The 21,279-nt window shown below is 39.2% G+C and overlaps 3 protein-coding genes across 4 annotated transcripts; 2 read left to right on the plus strand and 1 right to left on the minus strand.

Annotated features, from left to right (window-relative positions):
* The first annotated feature begins 794 nt into the window (after positions 1-794).
* erlin1 (ER lipid raft associated 1) lies at positions 795-10,211 on the plus strand. 2 transcript variants are annotated; one of them, XM_058652130.1, is made up of 12 exons: positions 795-926; positions 2,427-2,555; positions 3,141-3,222; positions 3,881-3,927; positions 4,006-4,067; positions 4,170-4,295; positions 4,418-4,491; positions 5,375-5,433; positions 5,538-5,629; positions 5,791-5,880; positions 7,695-7,774; positions 7,876-10,211. In XM_058652130.1, the coding sequence occupies exons 2-12, from the start codon at positions 2,443-2,445 to the stop codon at positions 8,038-8,040; spliced, it is 990 nt and encodes a 329-aa protein (XP_058508113.1). In that variant the 5' UTR covers positions 795-926; positions 2,427-2,442; the 3' UTR covers positions 8,041-10,211. The 2 variants fall into 2 exon arrangements, with proteins under 2 accessions (XP_058508113.1, XP_058508114.1); XM_058652131.1 differs by having other exon boundaries at positions 922-1,047.
* A 2,692-nt stretch (positions 10,212-12,903) lies between these two features.
* Positions 12,904-17,147, minus strand: spef1 (sperm flagellar 1). Its single transcript, XM_058651957.1, has 7 exons — positions 16,809-17,147; positions 16,610-16,721; positions 15,694-15,841; positions 15,537-15,582; positions 14,397-14,469; positions 13,718-13,823; positions 12,904-13,411 (listed from the first exon to the last, which is right to left on the minus strand). Exons 1-7 carry the CDS (start codon positions 16,915-16,917, stop codon positions 13,298-13,300), a joined length of 708 nt encoding a protein of 235 aa, XP_058507940.1. The 5' UTR covers positions 16,918-17,147; the 3' UTR covers positions 12,904-13,297.
* A 2,237-nt stretch (positions 17,148-19,384) lies between these two features.
* LOC131474243 (AN1-type zinc finger protein 6-like) lies at positions 19,385-21,240 on the plus strand. Its single transcript, XM_058652009.1, has one exon. The coding sequence runs from the start codon at positions 19,450-19,452 to the stop codon at positions 20,044-20,046; it is 597 nt and encodes a 198-aa protein (XP_058507992.1). The 5' UTR covers positions 19,385-19,449; the 3' UTR covers positions 20,047-21,240.
* The last annotated feature ends 39 nt before the right edge of the window (positions 21,241-21,279 follow it).

The following is a 21,279-nucleotide window of genomic DNA, read 5'->3' on the forward strand; positions in this document are numbered from 1 at the left end:
CACAGAGTGACATGCATAAATTTTATATGACAGAGAGAGAGAGAGAGTGAAGTTCAAAGTCATGGTCTCAGAAAGACTGTGGGACTTTGGCGTGGGTTTATTTTTTGCCTTGTGAAAGAATTTGAAATAGATACTGTATTATACGACATCCAAATCTATAGACTACGTGTTCTTTTTGGAGTAGGCAAATTCGTAATGTGCCTCTGAAATAAATAAGTAAATTGATTTATGAAACAAATGGATGCTTTTACCAATTTGATTCTATCATGTTCTATGACATTCTAGTCAACGCTAAAATACAGTAGTGTAAATGGGTCGAGCAAAGTCGACTTCACAGGAAGCAGATTTATTCCCAATAAGATAATTTGCTCTATCATCACATGACACTTGTATAGCGAAATGAGCGAAAGACAAGGCAACTCTAATTATTATTTAATTGTTATTAGAATTATTTTACACACGTGAAAATCCCAGTATTTCTGATTTTCCTCCAAGAACATGTACCACAGTTTGAGAACCATGGGACTAAAGGGACACCTTTCATTTGAGGTGTTAATGGTGACATTTTAGAGATGATTTGTGCATTTTTAATACATAATCTATTGGAAAAATATGATTACATTGTGTAAATATAATGTTCATTAGGGGCCAGAGCATTAGGGCCAAATGTCTTCTGAGATTAGTCTTTTTATTTTAGAATTTTCCAAAAAGAACTCATATGTGGCCCTAATCCTCTTTCCTATAAAGTGTCCTTTGTTGCGCTACGCAGCTGCTGTGTTTTTATGACATTAGCTAGCAAATTATATAAATCCATTTTTATTTTTATCTGATGGTGCTGAAAAGTTGTGTATTTTCCGAGTGTCCGTGAAGGCAGCATCATGTAACAAGTAGCAACCGAGAGTGAAAGCTGTAGGAGGCGGAGGAAGGTGAGTGATTTATAGCTGAGAGAAAAGGGGCGTTAGTGCCCGACTCTGTGGTCAATTTATTTACCTTTCAAAACCAACGATCGCACATTGAGCTTTGTTGTATCAGAGCGAGTGGCGCAAGGTGAGTGAATCTACCGGTGTCTCTGCGGCGGCAGCGTAACGAGCTAACGTTAGCATGACGCTAAAACAATCCGAACCACCCGATAATCACAGAGCTAGCTGGTGGCAGCATGCTAACCCCGGCTACTGGCTAACTCTAATGACACTAACCGAATAGTATGTCCGCCCGTGTCGCTTTGTTGGATTCACTACAAATGTTATATTTATTGTTGGTTGTCAACGGAGCCAACGCGTTGCATTGTGTGCAGTGAATCGCAAGTTGTCTCTGTGAATGCAGTATTTTACAAGCTAGTAGCGTTAGCGTTAGGCTAAATGTTCCTATTGAGTCACTACAATATGGAGCATATTGTACACTGAAGTAGTCATTTGGGTATAATATATATATATATATATATATATATATATATATATATATATATATATATATATATATATATATATAAAACTATAATTAAAACTTATTTTTTATGTGGCTCTCCACCATGAATGACGGTGGGTTAGGTTAAGTTGACATTTGTGACATCTGTAATGAAGTGAGTATACTATCGCCTATAATTAAATAATGTACACTATAATTTATATTGTCTCCAGGGAAATCTATACTTTGCCAAAAGTGCTACTACAGTTGCAGGATTAGGGTTTGATGAAAAAAATACAATTATTTAGTATTGCGCCTGCCTTGAAACACACACCATTTAAAGATTACATTAAAATGTATGTATGCACGACCTGATTTTAAAAACCGTTAAAATAGAAAACACTATTAAAACACAGCAGTAATGTAAAGAATAGTCACTGTGCAAAGTGTGCAAGAGAAGAGTAAATGACAGAGTTAACCTGATTTGAAGTTAAGTAGTCTGATAGATAATAAACAAGAGATCATGACCATTTGCCCACTTTCACTTGATGTTTGCCTCAAGTTGCATTCATTTCTAAATTGGACAGACAGTTCAGCAAGCTGCCTGTTTGAAGAGGGACTCAGGAACCAGAATATGATAGATGCAATGTTTTGATTTGGGATAGCAGAGAAAATGCATGGGAGACCCAACTAAAGAAGAAAATTAATAATACAAAAAAAAAGATTATTCCCCATATTTGGAATACATTCCTTGGCGGACATGCAGTCTCACAGTCCTGTGTGACTGCATGGACAGACAGTGTTCCTCATGAGACTCATTTCAAAATAGTTCTGTACCATGTAGTTATTCTCTAAACGTTCATGAAGGTTCAATCTATTAGTAGACAGAATTAATATTAGCTCTGTGTACGCAATTAACTACTAATCAACTGTGTTTACTGCTGCTGACAATTACAGAAAAGGTCTGCCTCTTAATGTGTAATGGTACTGTGTGTGCATTTTTTTTCATTCTGTGTGTGCAGGTGAGCGCTAGTGAGGATGACGATGCCGCATGTAGGGGCAGTATTTGCAGCTATAGCAGGAGTGATGGCCATCCTGTTGCACTCCTCCATTCACAAGATAGAGGAAGGACACCTTGCTGTGTACTACAGGTATCGTAACATTGTCTGACCCATGACTGGAATGGAATTAACCCATATAAATTCTTTGAACGGGATGGCATATTATTATTTGTATGAGGCGTAATAAGGGCCATTCTGCATGGAATTTGCATGTTCTTTTCCGTATGTGCGTGGGTTTTCTCTTGGGTTCTCCGGTTTCCTCCCACAGTCCAAAAACTTGCAGATTTGGGAATTAGGCCAATTGTGTGTTATTACATGATTGTTCCTCTCTATATGTTGGCCCTGTGATGGACTGGTGACCTGTCAGTCAGGTGGGATTGGCACCAGTGGCCCCCCTGACCCTCATGTGGAGGATAAAGTGATAGATGTTGGATGGATGGATGGAGATCCATGTTTGGATAATATTGCATGTAAATTCAGCCTGGGTATGGAGATGTTAGTGACTTGACATGTTCATGAGGTTGAATTAATAGCAGGACCAGGTGCTTTAATGTAGTATATTTCAATAAAATCCATATTGCCACTGAATGAAGTCCTGTCCTTCTTGAAATACAATTATAAAATATTCCAGTTTTGAAGTTGAAGTCGGATTTAATTAATTTATTTTTGTTTCAGAGGTGGGGCTTTGTTGACTGGTCCCAACGGTCCTGGATATCACATTATGATGCCTTTCATTACCACCTTCAGATCTGTGCAGGTAAACTTAGCCTGGCTTTTTAGCAGAGTTTGAAGAAGAAGAAGAAACAAGTACACACATACATTTCAATCAAAATCAAACAGTAAATGTTATTAATTAAGCAAGTGTAGACTGTTTTTTTTTTTTCTTTAATGGTCATGACTGCTCCACTGCACCTGTCACAAAAAAACCAGACAGTTGTACAAGAGATTTCTGATGCATAGCAGAGTTATGTGGAAAGTACAAGTTAACTGTACTGTGCTACACATGAAAACCAAAATGAGATCTTCTATAAATAAATCAGCTTTCACATGCAAACATTTGCCACTCAACTGTGGCTGCACTGCTGTGGCACCATTTGTTGCGCTGTTAAATACGCTGAATGCAACTTAAATACATTTTGTTTCCTATTGCATTTTATTCTGAGTTTTCAGACAGATTTACAACCAAAGACACTTGTTGAAGTAGCTAAGACCTGTGTATGGATATATAGAACATGAACATTGAGGTTTAATAATGTAACCTAAATTTAACATCATCCAGAGCTCAGTTGTGATGAAAAGGATGGAGATGATTTAAGTTTACTAGAATGAATTGGCTGATTGAATGAAGACTATAATGTCAAACAACTTGTTTTCAATTAAAAGATTGAACATTCACATTTAAATATTTCTTTCAGACTACCCTCCAAACTGATGAGATAAAGAATGTGCCTTGTGGAACAAGGTAAAACTGAGTTCAGCAATGTAGCTGCAATAGTCAATTGATTATGTATTTAACAGATATTTTGTTTTCCTTTCACAGCGGCGGGGTAATGATCTATTTTGATAGAATAGAAGTCGTCAACATGCTGGTCCCTACAGCAGGTACAGATTGTTCTTACTTCCCTCATTGCAGAGGTTCCTCATGTGGTTGACTCATAAACAGCTGTTTGTGGCCTTACAATGTTATATTTGTCTGTTGTGCAGTGGTGGACACCGTGAGGAACTACACTGCTGATTATGATAAAACACTAATTTTCAACAAGATTCACCACGAGCTCAACCAGTTCTGCAGCGTGCACACACTACAGGAGGTCTACATTGAGCTTTTTGGTGAGTGCACTTTTGTGTTCACAGAGAGCTGTTTCTGTGTGTGCTCATTACTGACATTACCTGAAATGTGATACACAGACTGGCTTTTTTACAAACAGCTGCTGTTTTTGTTTGTCTTGCAGACATTATAGATGAGAACCTGAAGACTGCATTACAGAAAGATCTTAACGCAATGGCACCTGGACTTACAATACAGGTAACTTGAACACAAAACTAGAGGGGAGTACTAACAGGAGTTTGAAGTTGCATGGGACAGCAGAGCTAGAATGTGGCTCACGCATGGCTGCAAGAAACCCAGAAGGCTAAGTGATATGACCAAAAATGACTATGTTTACGGTAATCATCCTGATGTCAGATAATGATACACTGATGTTTGTGTGAAGGTCACACATCCGGTGTAAAATATTCAAAGCACTTTCTTGTTTTCCGTTTATACAGCACATGGAAATGTTCAAGATGTAAATGATGCTGTAATCATACCGTTGTAAGATCTTGCTCTTCAATGTGTATCAAAACATTTACCATTTTCCTGTGTACATTTTCAGAATTTATTGTTATTGTATATTTAGAATTTTGCCCTGAGGTAAACTATTGCAGTCTCTGGGGAAATGGCATCTTTAAAACTCAATGTTCACTTGTGGTGCAAGTCAGTCATTGTAAAAACAGATTGATCAACATCAAGACAACTGTATGCCGTCTAGATTAACTATGCAGATTCTCAGAATTTTCTCTTAATAACTGAATCTTTGACAGTAGTTTGAAATTAATCCTTATTTTCTTACAAAATATGACGCAAAACTCCCTTGATGACCTGGCCCCAGTAAATGGTTACAAATTAAACTTCAGTGTTTTAAAAAGGCTGTAAAGATTTGTGTGTTGTGTTTGTTATGGAGTGGCTGTCAAAGTTTTACTTTAGACCTCAACATAACTATATTGTACTTTCTTTAAAATGTATCATCACAGTCTGTGTTCTAACTTCTCTCCTCCCTGTGAAATTGTTTGATAGACAGATTGTGAGAAAAGACCCATCTTGTTTTTTTTTCTTCTTTTCTCTACTCTGTTTCTACATCGTAATAAAGGCAGTCCGTGTTACCAAGCCAAAGATCCCAGAGTCTATCAGGAGGAACTTTGAACTCATGTGAGTTTGTAAATCTGCACTTACTAACACAGTTTTGAATTTCCCCTGTTACCCACTCACAAAGAAAATATTTGTAATTATTCAATTTGTTTGTATGTGTGCAGGGAAGCAGAAAAGACTCGTCTGTTAATAACAACTCAGACTCAGAGGGTGGTGGAAAAGGAAGCGGAGACAGAAAGGAAAAAGGCCATTATTGGTAAATTTGTGGTCTTCTTACACCTAATTCAGTGTGCTATGTTTTTATTTACGTGAGCCAAAAATGAGCAGTTTCTTTCTGTCTGGCACTGGTGTGTAACCTTTCTGTTGACCTCCACCTCCTTTACATGTGTTAAAGCTCACAGCTTTTCTCTCTTACAGAGGCTCAGAAATTGGCCCAGGTAGCAGAGATCCAGTTCCAGCAGAAGGTGATGGAGAAAGAGACGGAGAAGAGGATCTCTCAAATAGAGGGTTAGTTTATTTAATTTAAATCTTATGTTTTCTGATGTGACAAGATTGTGTCTGTTATTTTATGTTATGACTTCTGGCAAACTGGTCTCACATTTGTCTAGCTCTATTTCCACTGGCCAATTTACAGATAATTAGATTATAGGTGGTTATTAGGTGTGGACAAAAGTATTTGGATGAAGCCTCTTGTCTCCAATGAAGGACAATCTGAATGCTTCAGCATAGAGCATACCAAGACATTTTGGACAATGCTATGCAACAGTTTGAGGAAAGCACTTTTCTATTCCAACATGACTGTGCCCCAGTGCACAAAGCAAGGACTCTAAAGACGTGGTTTGACGAGTTTGGTGTTGAAGAACTTGACTGGCACACACCAGTCCTCAACCCCGTCGAGCAACTTTGGAATAAAATGGAACAGAGATGGCGAGTCAGGCCTTCTCGTCCAACATCAGTGCCTGACAACATGAAAAAAAATAATATAGAAATAGAAACACTTAAGGTCTTCCAAGAAGTGTGGAAGCTATTGGGGACCAACTCCATATTAATACACAGTCCCTGTTGATGTAATGGTCAGGCGTCTGAATACTTTTGTCTAATATAGTGTATCTACAGTGAGAGGAGATAGAGGAGTCTTCCTCATGAACTGTGGGCTTGTTGCTGCTGCTCTTGCAGTTGACATTATCATATGATATGGTAGGAAACCTTACATGCGCCCTCTGCTGGATTTTAAGCGGTACTATTTATATAGGCATAACGATATGCAGCTTGCATTTTGAGCATAGATTGAATTACGGGGGAGCGGAGATGCAGCTTGGCTTCCTTGGATAGGACACAAGCTCCGCTGAAAGTCTGCTTTGTCCATTTTTGAGTCACAGGGTACAGACATTGGTGTTCTGTACAATGAGGCTCCTGAACTAAATAACCCTAATAACAGTAAAATATATCAATATTTGTTTATTCCCTCATTACATGCTGTACCAAATTTCAAACATGTTGTTAATGTCTCCACCAATAAATCTAATGCTATTCCTGCTGTTGCCAATGACCTACATTTTAACGTTGCCTTTCCTCTTGAACTTCTTTTAACCTGGTCACACAGCATTGGATGTTGTGTGTAAGCCACACTGCTTGTTGTGGTTGTAAGACAGTAGGGGAATGACAGGAGAGTGAAGTGATGTGTGTGAGAGAGACACACACACACGCTGCAAATGACCCAAATCTGGAAATGATGACGTTCTCAAATGTCTTGTTTTGTCCACAAACCACAATTATTCAGTTTTAATGATTTATTTCTTTATATGGAGCAAAGAAACCAGAAAACATTCACATGTGAGAAGCTGACAACTCAGAAAACATTCCTAAATCACTGTTAGTTCTACTAAAATCTGACATTTAAAATACATGAACATTTTAGTCCGTCTGAAATACACTGAATATTTTAAAGTTGATGGATGATAAGATAACTCGCAGTGTTGTTTGACAAAAACTAGCTGTGTGTGTGTGTGTGTGTGTGTGTGTGTGTGTGTGTGTGTGTGTGTGTGTGTGTGTGTGTGTGTGTGTGTGTGTGTGTGTGTGTGTGTGTGTGTGTGTGTGTGTGTGTGTGTGTGTGTGTGTGTGTGTGTGTGTGTGTGTGTGTGTGTGTGTGTGTGTGTGTGTGTGAGTGAGAGATGTAAGGTCAACTGGAAACAGTTCAATACCAACAAGCTCGGTGGGAACTGGGGGCATATATTGTTTCCCCACTAATGTTTACATACTGTGTCAAAGACGGTGGTAACTACAATTGTAGCTTCACTTTACTGACTGTCTCTTTGTCTCAGATGCTGCTTTCTTGGCCAGGGAAAGGGCTAAGGCTGACGCCGAGTTTTACACTGCTGCCAAGTCTGCTGAAGCAAACATGGTAAATAAAAAAAATAAAAAAATTCCGACACAAACACACTATCACGCAACAATATAAATTTAATCCTCACATACTCTTGTGTATGTCTTAAATCTTTACAGATGAAGTTAACCCCAGAGTATCTGGAGCTGATGAAGTACCAGGCCATAGCAGCTAACAGTAAGATCTACTTTGGCCAAGACATCCCTAACATGTTTGTAGAAGGAACCAACAGTCCGCCTAAGTCTCAGTCCAACACTGAACCAGGCCCGTTAAAGAGAAATTAGCTGGCCAGTGACTCCACAGCCGTTCCTCTACACAGGACAGGAGAGCCTGATGAGGTCTTGTCTTGTCTGTGGGGTGGAGAGCACTGAACTGAAGGTGATGGGTGGGATGGCTTTGATCCTCTTTGGCTTTTTTGGATTGGTGAGCAAAACACCACAAGTCTTAAATGTAAATGGTAGAGAGAGAGGGGCGGGGGGAGAGAGAGAATGTAAGGTGAAAGTGAGCGGTAGAAACGGCAACGTTAAAGGGAAAGTTGTTTTTTTTGTTTTTTTTCCCTCCACCTTCCACTCTTTGATAAAAGATGTTTTAGCAATGAGAATGATGCCATAATTAAAAATGAAAAGCATAATTAATGCTCCTGCCTGGGAAGGTGACACCATGTTGCCCCAAATTAACATGTGCTTGCAATCTGTGTGGTGTTGAACTTTGCTTTTGTATGCAAGGGGGTGGGGGGTGGTTTGTGATGAAAACAATCTTGATTTTTACTTTTCAATTAATTTTTGTTTTATTTCAACTGGAATCTGTCAGGTGACACTAATTAAATGCAGGATGTTCGCTATTTTGACCCACCTAGGTTTCCTAATAAGTAATATAACACATGTGCAAGATCTAACAAGCTTTTAAGAGTGTTCTACAAACAAGTGGCCTAACTTTGTTAACTTTTCACCTGAGCCTGAGTTTAGTTGTAGTTTGTTGATATTTTCTTTTTAACGTGGGAGGATGGTTCATGATGTGGTCTTGGGTAAGTGGATAACACAGTGGTGTTAGGTCAGTTATAGTGATTTAAGAATGCAGAAAGACTGATGTCACTGCACTGAGATTTACTGTGAAGCAAACTGAGAAGAAAAAAAAAGATCTGCTGCTCCAATCAAATTTGATTTTCCTGCAATTAAAAATTAATTCAAGAGGATTGAGTGTTCAAAGTTACTGCACTGTGTGAACGCGTTGAATTACGGAGACATTACAGAGAGAGGTTGCGTGTCGTCTTCCTTGTCAAGTAAAGTCACTAAATCCTTCCTTCCTTTTTAATCGGTTTTGAGCGTTGGGGCCGTGCATGTTGATATTAGTTTTGGCTTTATCCTGATGATTAGCAGCGTTTGCATTTTGCCAGCTAACTCTTCTTTTACTGCTTATTGTGAAATGACTTACTATAAATTCTCAGGAAATCTTATTTCAGTAAAAGAGCTGCTTGAAGGCGATACTCCGAAAGACATAGTTGACGGTTGTGTACGAATATTTAGTCAAATGAGAATGAACACCACAAGCTACGATTGAAAATCCATTGTCAACAAACAAACACCTTTATACTACATTCAAATTTTGGCTCCTGCAAATATTTATGGTGACATGTTAATTAGTGCATGTCACCGTTTTACTGCTACTTCTGTTTACAGTAGGCGTCTCCTCTACCTGCTGTGCTTGTTTACATTTTTATGAAAGTCAAATATTGACGTACTGCAACCTTTTACAACCATAACAAAATAATTGAAATGATTTTAATGGCAACTCATGCAATTCCTATATATAGTAATTAAAAAAACATGTATTTAGATTTTTGTGTTCCATGTTTGGTGTAACGGCGTGAGCTCCAGCACTACACGACAAAAAAAAACAATCTTTGTTTTGTTTTAGCGATGAATGTCGACGCATGAGCTTACTCCAGATGCAAATTGGTGCTAGTTACTATGGTGTCAGTGTTTGTTCGGCACTGTTTGGCAGAAACATGGAAATATACTCACACTATTGAGAATTCAAGCCTTAAATGAATAACAGTGGACTAACCCAGAGTGAAGGTCTCAGTAATAATAAACTTCCACTTGAACTAGCCTGTGTGCTTGTATGTACAATGCTGTACGCGACAGCCTCGTCCGAGACTCTAGCAAAGAAAGGAACAACTAGCAGTGGGACACTGTTTGTAGGATGTTGTGTTGTGTACCTGACCTCCAGCAACCTGGAAGTTACTGGCTGCACTCTGCGTTTGCTTTGGTGGTGGGTTCAAATAACGCTGCAAAAGGAGGGTATGAATTTCCTTTTTTCAGAATTTTTTCTTTTTGTCAATATTTTGTATGATCTGTGAAATCTAAACATTGTCTCCCTGTTTTAAAAAGATTTATATGAAATGAAAATGTTTTTCCAGTTTTGACAATGTTGTAAAATAAAGCCTATTTTGGTACCTCTCTGCTCCCCTGGGCCTGTTTGTGTATGTGTAGACATTGTGCAGTACACTTGGCTGCCAGCAGGAGGAGAGCTAACACTGTGAGTCAACAAAACAAATGTTTGTGGTTGTGTTTTGAAGCTAAATAGTTGCCACACTGTGTGTTTGCTGTTTGTTTGGATAAGCTTTCTCAATGGTGTCCACCACTTAATGTAAGCCCTAAATTAGCAGCATTGGTTTTTCTTAAAATAATTTTTTTATGTTTCTGTATGTACAAGCTCTTTAACCAAAATTATATTTTTGAGTGCTAAAATATATTTCTTATTTTAGATACTTTATTAATCCCCTTAGGGAAATTACTGTCAGTCTCAGACTGACTGATATTCTCTGCATTTGACCCATCCTAGAATTAGGAGCAGTGGGCTGCTGCACTGAGTAGCGCCCGGGGAGCATTGGGAGTTGGGTACCCCAGCCCTTTTTTGGCCGGGTGGGGATTTGAACCAGCGACCTTCCGGTTACAAGTCAAGTTCCCTTTCCACTTGGCTGCCTTATGTTATGTAATCTACGTTATCGATGCATTTTCAAATTAACTATGTTACAAAAAGCAGATAAATAGTAAAGCACATTATTTTTTTCTTCATTATGATGTCAAATTGTAGTTATTTGCTTGCATTCCTGAACAGAAAAATTAGTTTTAGTTGATCATATATTCACATTTTCTTGACCGGTAGTTCAATAAATGCAACAAATGGTTTTTGAAATGAACTTATAAGGTGTTTGATACCATGTTTTATAGATAAAACAGAATTATTACGTCCGTTAGTTCTTGGCACATTCAAGATGACCCATGGTAACTTGCAATAATGTGCAATAATTATATTTTAGACCTCAGGAAATGCACAAACTGAGGCTGGATGATACTGTTACAATAGGTTTTCCCATTTCCTCTGAGCCTGATCCTTATGTAACAGCAGAATCAGTTACTTTGATCTTTTAAAGTGCAGTATTTGTCCAAAATGACTCAGGGAACAATAAATAAAACACTGTTCTTTACACGTTCTCTGCTGTTCTACAGTCCATGTTCACGTGTTGTTAACTTTACACCCGTATGTTTGTCCGTTGACTTTGTAAAATGTTCCTCCCAATCCTGGAGCCCTGGCCTCAGCAGGGCCTGTCAGCTGCTAACAAAGGTTTTCAGGAAATGTTCGGTGAGTGTGAGAGAACAAGTGACTGCTAAGCGATCCCTCATTTGAGTGACCAAATGAGGGATCGCTTCCTCTTATCAAACTCCTCATGGAAGCCTCTCTGGTGTTTGTTTTTTTTCCACAGACAAAAGGCCAGCGCTTGCTTTCTGACCTGGTTTCCCCTCATATTTGGGAGAAATGTGATCATAAACCATGCTTGTGTGAGTACATCCTCATCTTGTTTTCATGTGTTGATGTCTAGTGGAGTGTTTGTCTGATTTCATATCTGGGGTACAAAGTCAGCAAGTTTAAATCCCACCCTCCCTCTCAGGAAGTCAGGTCAAGGTCATATTTGCTGCCATCTGGTTGAGGCAGCACTTCTCTTTCCTTTTTTTACTCTTCCGTTTGGATCTTCAGATCCTGACTGAATCTGTCCCTCACCAAGAGATACGAGGGTGTGGTCGCTCATCTCTCGGTTCAGGACTGTAAATCTCGTCCAGTGATTCATCATCAGCAGCAGCAGCAGCAGAGAGCGCATACTTCAAGAGCTGCTCAGGTTTTCTCTCACATTCCTTGTGTGTATGTGCAGTGCAAACGTCTGACAGAAATTATTATTACTTAGTTTATTAGTAATTAGGGCACTCACACAGTAGTGCGTGCACTTATTTAGATTTTGGTCATTTATGAGACCTTAAACGTCGATGAAAACATACAAAAATTGGCATGCAAATCAGAACTAGGCGAAAAAGTGTAAAAGTGGTCCCGAGAGTTGAAACCTGTTAGGACAAAGCAAAAACTTAAGTTGCTTGAAACTTGGTGGAAACATGTCGTAGCCCAAGACAAACAAAAATGGCCATTTTGAAATTGACATCCATCTTGGTGAGTTCGTCTGAGCACATTAATTGTAACATAAAAAACATACGTGTCAATTTGTACTAGACACATCAAAGATGAAAAGATGTGAAATGGTTTTGCGGATTCAAAAAGGCGCGGCCACGACAACCATCGCAATATTGGCAGATTGCGATCGTTTGTCACGAGGTGGCCTGTGACTTTGCCGTACATTGACCGAGTCACGGGCACAGCGCCACCAGCTGGCAGCATGGCAGTTGCAGTTGAAGTCTCTGTTTTTCCCAGCGTCTTAAATGTATCTTTGCTCCATATAACAGACATTTTATGGCCCTAGTTGCAGCCCTAGACACACACTCCATGTCATTTAATCAGCAAGTTAATTTTGGAAGCCGATGCTTGAAATTTCACATCAGTAACGAGCAGTCTTCACACTTGAATGGGAACAAGAGCTGCATCAATGACTGGTGTATATATTTAGACTTGAAAGGAAGCGAGAGTCAGTGCACAAACATAGAATGTCATTCGGTTTTGTTACGACTTGGTTATTCACAAGATTCGACCTTCTACTCGGCTCATTTGGACGTGAACTTCTCGTATTCAGAAAGAGAATTTAGAAAGAAAGAGAGGGTCAGTCACTGCAGAGTATCATTTTCTTTTTTTTTTAATCATAAAAAAAGTGTATTCACAAACTATTATCACTAACAGGACTTCACAAATCGCAAAGGAAATAATAGTCGACAAACAGAAACCACAGTCTTTGTGGTTGGAATTGTGTTTGACACCACACTGTATTCTAGAAGACGCGCATGCATTTGGTTTGTAAATATTTGGACAATAAAGGAGAACAGGGAGAGAGGGATGAGGATAGGAGATAATAAATGAGCAGTAATGCAACATTAACAGCTGTAAACACCAAAGAAATAAGGAATAAAAAAACATTGTCATAAAACACCATGAGCTAACTATTTTTTTGATCATTTAATCTAGTTAATCACGGCTTATTAATCACTATTTTAAGTGAATACTATTTTTTCTTTGAAATGATTCCTGATATTGTCCGTGTGGGCATCAGTTCCGATCACCGCTGGCTCTGCATGACCCCAGGTGCTGGGTGAGCTCTTCGATGCGCATGTCCTTGAGGTGAAGCAGGTGCTCTAACTTGTTCACTTTGAGCTGTAAGACCTACACACACACACACACACACAGGAAAGAGAGAGAAGGATGTGACCAAACCAGAAAGTGGCTGAATTAAGGTGTTGCACAGCGGAGTCATTGTTTACTTCCTCCAAATCCTGCTGAGGTGGCCACAGATGAAAAACAAAAAAAAAAAAATTCTTATACCCACTGAGCAGATGCCTTCTCATCAACCACAGAGTACTTAGAGTACTTAGTTGTGATGGTTAAGGGAATGCATTATGTCCACGAGGTGTCGTCCTCACTACGATATAAAACTGTGTGTGTGTGTGTGTGTGTGTGTGTGTGTTTTACCTCCACAGTCTCCTGCAAAGCCATGACCGCTTGCTCTTTCTCCTGCAGACTCATTAGGACGATTGGGTCCATGTCTGTCTGAAACTGCAACATGTGCTGCATGTGACTAAAAAGAAATTATAAAAGAGCATTCAAATAAAAGAGGCACAAAACATAACACATCAGTATATTCATTACCAGTGTTGTAATGTTTGTTACTGTACTTTACTTTGTTATTTATATTTCTAGTAACATTTCCTAAATAAATTGTGTACTTTTACTCAAACTATCTTTGTTACTCGTTACTACCAAATAAAATCAGAAGAATAGTTGGCAATGGTCTGTAGTTGAGCTGCTTTACACTACAGTTTTATCATTCACGCGCTTCAACATGGGGTTAAGTGTCTTGCTCAAGGACACATATAGACAAGCAGAGCCAAGAATTGAACCCTCATCCTTCTAGTTGAAAGACATCAATCCTTGCGCCTCCTTACTAAAACTTAAGTACATTTTATATCAGAAAAACACTTTTGATACTTAAGTAAAGTAAATGTCATATACTTTAAGACTTTTACTTAAGAAATATTATGAAAAAAAGTCATTTTCTGCTAAGATACTTGCACTTTTAGTCAATTACTGTTCATTACTATCTAAACAAGCATTATGGATTGATTTCAAGTCAGTTTTTTTTTAATCATACCTGTTGCTGAATCTGCTCAATTCTTTTTTCATCCCGTCTCCCCTCAGATGAATATCTCCACTCTGATGAAGTTCTACAGACAGACAAAACTTTATGTGACTGAAAGCTCATCTCTCATAGGAAACACAAATCTTAAGAACACAACTAAAGGGTAAAGGGAGGAGATGAGGAGACAGATCCATGATGATAAACACGAGCACAGGGGGGAGGAACAAAGGTCAGGTGAGGTCAACAGGTCAGATGTATCTTGTGGTCCCAAAGACCCATTTCAAGACGCGAGGTGATCGCTCCTCTGAAGCAGTAGCACCTTGAGTCTCTGGAACACTCTCCCTTTTTCCCTTCGCTGCCTAGACACTGTTGTTGCTTTCACAAAGCAGTTAAAAACTTTTCTTTTTAATCACAACCCTATTCTTTTAGTTAGACTATGATTTAGACTATCAGTATTTTATGTACTTGTATCACCCTGTGAAGCACTTTGTGATTCCATATCTGTGAATGGTGCTATACATAATAAAATTGACTAAATACACGTGTACCTTCCCTAGGGCTAAAGTACATAACCTCAAAACCTATCCTTAATAATGTGCGTTCTCCTTTTTTGGATGATTTGCTGTCCTTCCTCCTGATCCTGATGACCACTCCCACATTTAACCCAGCTTATGTGTGATTAAACTGATTAAGGCTGTTATTTGTAGTTTTTTAGACTTTAATCGCAAGCTTGGTGCTATTGTTGTCTTTTGCTGTGTGGAGTAGTGGTGAGTCAAAGATATCGTGCAATACAAAAAACGATATTTTAATTACTAAATTAAGGCTTCACATTCACGTACATAGACTTTATGCACTGTGTGTTGTGAATAAATAGAGGCATCCTGCAGTCTTAACTTTTCACATTAACGTTTTGTTTTCTTCACTTGAGACCGATATCGTGATGTATCGCTATATGATTGTCTTGCAATATATTGACGATGACAGAATCGTTGTATCGTGATATTATTAATATTGTGGACCATGTATCATGTATCTTATTGGTTAAAAAAAAACACATGTTTTTACTGACAATACAATGCTGTCTGTACATGTCATGGGTCAAATATACCAGCAGTGGATTAGAAAGGATGGTTTTGTTTGCAGCCACTCTACCTGTGTAATTTTTCCCAAACTTCCTGGGGTCACTGAATTCCGATTCCTGCGTAAAACAACAACAACAACAAAAAACAAATCTGATTATTGTTCCAGCAACGCTGCTTTGCTTACACGTACAAAGGGACTTAAGGTACAAACAAACAAAAGTACCAACCAGTGCATTGCTTTTGGTCTGCTCCAGTTTAATTTCAATCTTCTCATTCAGGGCGAACAGTACTGGCTCTATCACTCCTGGAGAGCAGATGATAATCTTGTTCACAGTTTCTTCAGGCACATTAAAGTTCAGCTTGGAAAACACCTTCCTGCCTCCCCGCCCCGCCACAAAGAAACACACATAGGTAAGCATTAGCGATGATGATGATGGTGGTGAATAAAGTGTGTTTAAATGTTGAAAAGTGTGGAACAGTAACGAGGGTTTACGGGCAGACACTGAATAAGAATGTCTGTATATTGGTTTAGGTGAGGGCCTTGTTTTATAGGGCAAACAAGACTTTTTCAGAGGCAAATCAAATATTGATTTAATCATTCAAAAATATTGTATTTTGTTGTTTGAGCTCCCTGATTAGTTCTAAATCCAAATGTTTCTTCTTTTCAGAACATACTGTATTCTCCACTTCATACACTCACCGATGGTATAGCATATGGTTATAGCAAAGCAAACATGAAGTTTGACCACATTAATGTGGGAGAGAATCTTGTTGAAGTATCCAAGGGGGAGTTTTATGTTTGTGAACTGTGAGCACACAGTAAATTGGCGGATAATTAACGTCCGTGTCAGCACTTTAGTTTGTAAAGGTTTGCCTTTATTTAAAAACAATTAATGGTGAGATTTGTGTTCAAGAAAGAACCCCAACCTTGTTAAAAAAGGTAACTAAGTAACCTTTACTCTGAGTACATTTTAAACAAGTTACTTTAACTTGAGTACATTTTTAGAGCAGTTACTTTTACTTGTGTGTAAGGTTTGTGCAATATGTTTGAGTCTGTAAATATACTATTATGAATCATTTATTGTGTCTATCTATCTATCTATCAAAAAACAAACAAACAAACAAACACAGCAGCTTTCTTGCCTGTTGAGGACTCTCCAGTTACTGAGCTTCTGTGGTCTGGAGTTTGCAGGAGCGTAGTTGTGCAGATCAACGAGCTTTGGGAAGAAATGTTTCACAACCTCAGCGGTCATCACTACGGAGGTGAAGGGTCATAGGTCACAGCAAGTCATAATGAGCACATGAGTGTAACACGTGACAGATGTATTTCAACGTCACTCACCTCCGTCGCTGAAGTCTCTCGTGATGTGTCTCTTTGGACGAGACAGCGGTATTTTGTCGACCCACGAGTACAAATGCCGCAGTTCCTCATCACTCAGTTTCTGCGCCATATTCTGCTCAAAGACGTGCGTGTTTACTGAGCGTGTGTTAGGCCCGATGTGTTCTCCTCCATCCCATGGAACATGAAAGAACTAATCAGAAGTATCCGTCGCTTCCTTTCATGTCGCGCGCACCTGTGGAATGATCACACGTGGCGTCATGTTTTTCTTCTTCCTCGCTCAATGTGATTATTTGTATCTATCAGAACAAGCAAGTTCCTAAAACTACTGAGCTTTTAGCTTCCCCGTGCGACGTGTTGTCTAAAGCGTTGCTGGGGCGACCATTCACTTACCATGGCAACCAGGGGCTGTTCAAAAATCTTTGGGTGCCCAGGGGCAGGGGGGGCGTGTATATTTTTTGGTTTCATTTTTTGTTATCTATCATTCATTTATTTATCATTTATTACATTATTTCTGTATCTTTTGTATAAGTGAATTTAATTTGTAATATTGGGATTTTTTTGTTATTAAACGTGATTATTTCGAATCAAAAGAATCTCATGAGCACTTTCTAGTTCGTATTCCTCAAATAATTTGTGCAATTTATTTCCAAGTTGAATTATTATTTATTTTAAAATATACAGGAGAAAGCACTTTTATCATTATTTTTTTGATCTAGATCCAGCTTACCACCAAAAATGCTAAAACTGCCTTAATTGCAATCCCCAGACCCATCTTTATAAATCTGAAAACATTCTGTCTGATTTTGATTTATATACTTTTGGATTTGTCAGTCAGTCAGTCATCATCATCTACCGCTTTATCCTCTGCTAGAGGGTCGCGGGGGGTGCTGTGCCAATCTCAGCTACATCGGGCGGTAGGCGGGGTACACCCTGGACAGTTCGCCAGTCCATCGCAGGGCCACACACAGATAGAGACAAACAACCATTCACTCTCACACTCACTCCTATGGTCAATTTAGAGTGTCCAATTTACCTATCCCCACAGTGCATGTTTTTGGACTGTGGGAGGAAGCCGGAGAACCCGGAGAGAACCCACGCACACACGGGGAGAACATGCAAACGCCATGCAGAAAGGCCCTTGTTCCAACCGGGGCTCGAACCCGGGTCTTCTCGCTGCAATGCGAGAGTGCTAACCACTACACCACCGTGTGGCCCCCTTTTGGATTTGTATAGCTGTTAAATTTCTATCCAAGCAATGATAAGTGCACTCTTGGCTCAGAAAGAAAAAAGAATGGGACCAAAGGCCACACAGATCCAATTACAGATTCACTCCTGCCAATATTGGCTATTTTCTAGTTGTTTTAAATAAACAGGACTTCAACTAGGTGATGTACAAGCTTGGACACAATTTGTGTTTATTAATTTATTGTAATTTATAGCATTTAACTATGACCGCTTAGGATGTGTGGGTGGTGGAGTGGCTCAGTGGTTAAGACAAGTACCCTGGATGCGAAAGGTCACAATTTCGACTCCACACCTGGCTGATTGTACTCAATTCCATTGTAAGTTGCTTTGGATAAAAGCGTCTGCTAAATGACATGTAATGTGTACCACAATTTGCTTTAATTGCTGCAAAGCATTTGTCACATATTTATTGTGGTGTTTTTTTATTTATTTATTTAACCCTCATCCATCAATATGGACATTACTGTCCATTTGGTCTCCTCTTGCAAATTCTGGAATTCAAATTTTAATTTTTCTGATGCCAAACATTACATTTTTTTGAGGATTTTAACCATTTGAATGGCAGTTTGGTTACTTGACGTCACCGTTAAACTATTAAACCCCCCCACAAAAATGAGTTATGTTCCATATAACAAATGTTGGGTGGCTGGGGGAATATTTATAAAAAAAATATTGAATACGTCACACATTTACTAAATTTACTACTCTCTACTAGCCATAAACAATAAAAAAAATATCCACTTCCAAAAACTGCTACAAAAATAGTACGTATTCTTTGTTCTGCTTTTTGGGGCTTGATCAACTTCAGTCCTGCAAAACTATTAATATCAAATATTGAATAATAAATATTGAAAATAAAAAATAATAAATAAAGGGTTAAAATCCTCAAAATGATTGAATATTTGGTCGTTTTGAGCAGGGGTTAAAGTTGTTTCGATGAGTTGTTTGAGATTTATAAAAAAGATATAATGTTTTTACAACAGTTCTTGGAAGTGGATTAGTGGATAAATTAAACTAACGCCTGTGGGTTAAAACATAGGACAAGATGAGGTTAGTTCATCAGAGGTTACCGGTGAGGTTACTAGAGTTACTACTAGCCTATACAACTTGTGTATAGAAGTTCTGTCACAACTCTTGATTAATAAACCTTGATTTTCAACTTCAGATATAAATACACCAGCTAATATGTAAAATGTTGTGTCACGTTTAGAATCATGACGTAATTGTCAGTCCTTTGATGTTCAACTTTTTTTATGTGACGTCATATTGCGAAACGCCAAAGATCTAAGATACCGACGTTCGCCCACATGTAAACAACCCTCTGGACTGTGTGGTTGTCACGCGACAACTGCTCATTTTTATTTTAGAAACCAAGCTTTTGTGATGAGACCAAGACATGTCGGGGAAACAAGACATGACACAGGAGACCAACAGGAGGAGTCCTGTGCTCTGCTCCACGGGCTGCGGTTTCTATGGCAACCCCAGGAATAACGGCATGTGCTCCGTGTGCTACAAAGACTTTCTCCAGAGACAGAGCGGCAGCGCATGCGCTACCACATCTGCCGCTTCTTCTGCCCACAGCAGCAGCAGCAGGGGAGAGACTCTTCTGGCTCAAAGCTGTGACAGTACCACAATCTCTTTACCAGCTGCTACGTCATCTGTACCAGAAGACTCTGGACACTGCAGTGGACCGTCCACAGCCACCGCCAGAAGCAGCAGCCTGACAGCAGACTGTTTGAAAACACTCGGGGATGAAGGATCAGTGGACAGGACCGCAGAGACACAGAAGCCCAAAGAAGAGAAGAAGCGCTGCTTCACCTGCCGCAAGAAGGTTGGTCTGACAGGCTTTGACTGCAGGTGTGGACACATCTTCTGCAGCCTGCACCGATACTCTGACGAGCACAACTGCACCTTTGACTACAGAGCTGAGGGTGCAGAGAGAATCAGGAGGGAAAACCCCAAGGTGACAGGAGAGAAGATCCGGAAGCTCTGAAACTAGAAAAAGATAAACATTTATGTCCTCGGATAAAACTATATGAAAACAAAACCCCAGCATACCTCAAACTACTGAGCTGGCTTGTAGCTTCTCTGGACAAATGGTGTTGTTGTAATGGATCTGTGGGGGCCCAGGCAAACAGGAGCTGGAGGGGGCCCCACCTTGAACTTCTTTTATTTTTATTAAAATACATACCAAGGCAAACAACAACCAACCGTGTGCAATATACAGCAAAAACAAACAAGATAGCTGAAGATGAAACACAAAAAAAGCGGGCGAAAAGCTCAGGAAGGAAGGAGAACTCCAGTCATCCAGTCAGGTGGTTGAAAGGGGGGGGGGCATTTGGGGCCCCCCAGATTCCCAAATTTTTATTGTATATATACAAAAATACAAGATCTCACATGAGTACAAAAAGAAGGCAAACAACAACCAACCTGAGGGACACAACAAAACAAAACAAAAAAAAAATAGCCGAGGATTAAAAACAAAGACAACTTAGAAACACAACTTCTGAGGTGATTTTACTACCTGAGGCAACGATGTAAAAAATATCCAGGCTGAACAGAAATGGCAAAGAAGGGAAGGGATTACAGTGTCTCAATTTACAGCAGTGAATATTCTTCCAACATTATCATTTTATTAATCATATCAGACACATTTAGATCATCCAAAAAAAGAGAGAAAATGTACCCGTTTAGTTTCACCCTGTTTAGTTCCGTTGCCACCATCGACTAATGTCCTTGGTATCATTTCTTTACATTAAAACTATTAAACGTAATCATCACTTCTGCTAAATGTGATGTTCCATGACTAAATAAAACACAGTTCCCTCAGTATGCTGCTTCTCAAATTGAGTGTCGTGCAAGAAAATGCAAAAAAAAAAAAGTATTTTGTTCCCTACAAAAAAGTGATGGCCCTTACATTTAAAGATGTGCAATAGTACATACAGTACACCAAAGTAATGTAACAAAAGATAACAACACAGTTGCCTCATTAGCAATATCTTGTCGTCGCATTTTTTTGAAACATGTCTCTTTCTGCCTTAGTTCTCTCACTCTGCTGTCACGAGCGCCCTCCTCCTCCTCCTCCCCTTCACCACCAAGTCTTTCCATCAGATCACCAGGTCACCAACCACGGTCACCATCAGTGTCTGGATTTTCCCAGTTTACAACCCTTAAGCAGACTCCCCGAGCTTTGATATCTCCCCCACTGTGTTTCAATGTAAAAAGG

Source organism: Solea solea, chromosome 15, assembly GCF_958295425.1.
Source record: "Solea solea chromosome 15, fSolSol10.1, whole genome shotgun sequence".
Classification (NCBI taxonomy): Eukaryota; Metazoa; Chordata; class Actinopteri; order Pleuronectiformes; family Soleidae; genus Solea; species Solea solea.

Coding starts and splice junctions, on each gene's coding strand:
- erlin1 (XM_058652130.1), top strand. CDS start 2,443: ATGACGATGCCGCATGTAGGGGCAGTATTTGCAGCTATAGCAGGAGTG. Junction 4,068..4,169: donor CATGCTGGTCCCTACAGCAG/GTACAGATTGTT, acceptor TCTGTTGTGCAG/TGGTGGACACCGTGAGGAAC. Junction 5,630..5,790: donor AAGGAAAAAGGCCATTATTG/GTAAATTTGTGG, acceptor TCTCTCTTACAG/AGGCTCAGAAATTGGCCCAG.
- spef1 (XM_058651957.1), bottom strand. CDS start 16,917: ATGGCGCAGAAACTGAGTGATGAGGAACTGCGGCATTTGTACTCGTGG. Junction 15,842..16,609: donor AACTGGAGAGTCCTCAACAG/GCAAGAAAGCTG, acceptor GCGGGGAGGCAG/GAAGGTGTTTTCCAAGCTGA. Junction 14,470..15,536: donor GTTTGGGAAAAATTACACAG/GTAGAGTGGCTG, acceptor GTCTGTCTGTAG/AACTTCATCAGAGTGGAGAT.
- LOC131474243 (XM_058652009.1), top strand. CDS start 19,450: ATGTCGGGGAAACAAGACATGACACAGGAGACCAACAGGAGGAGTCCT.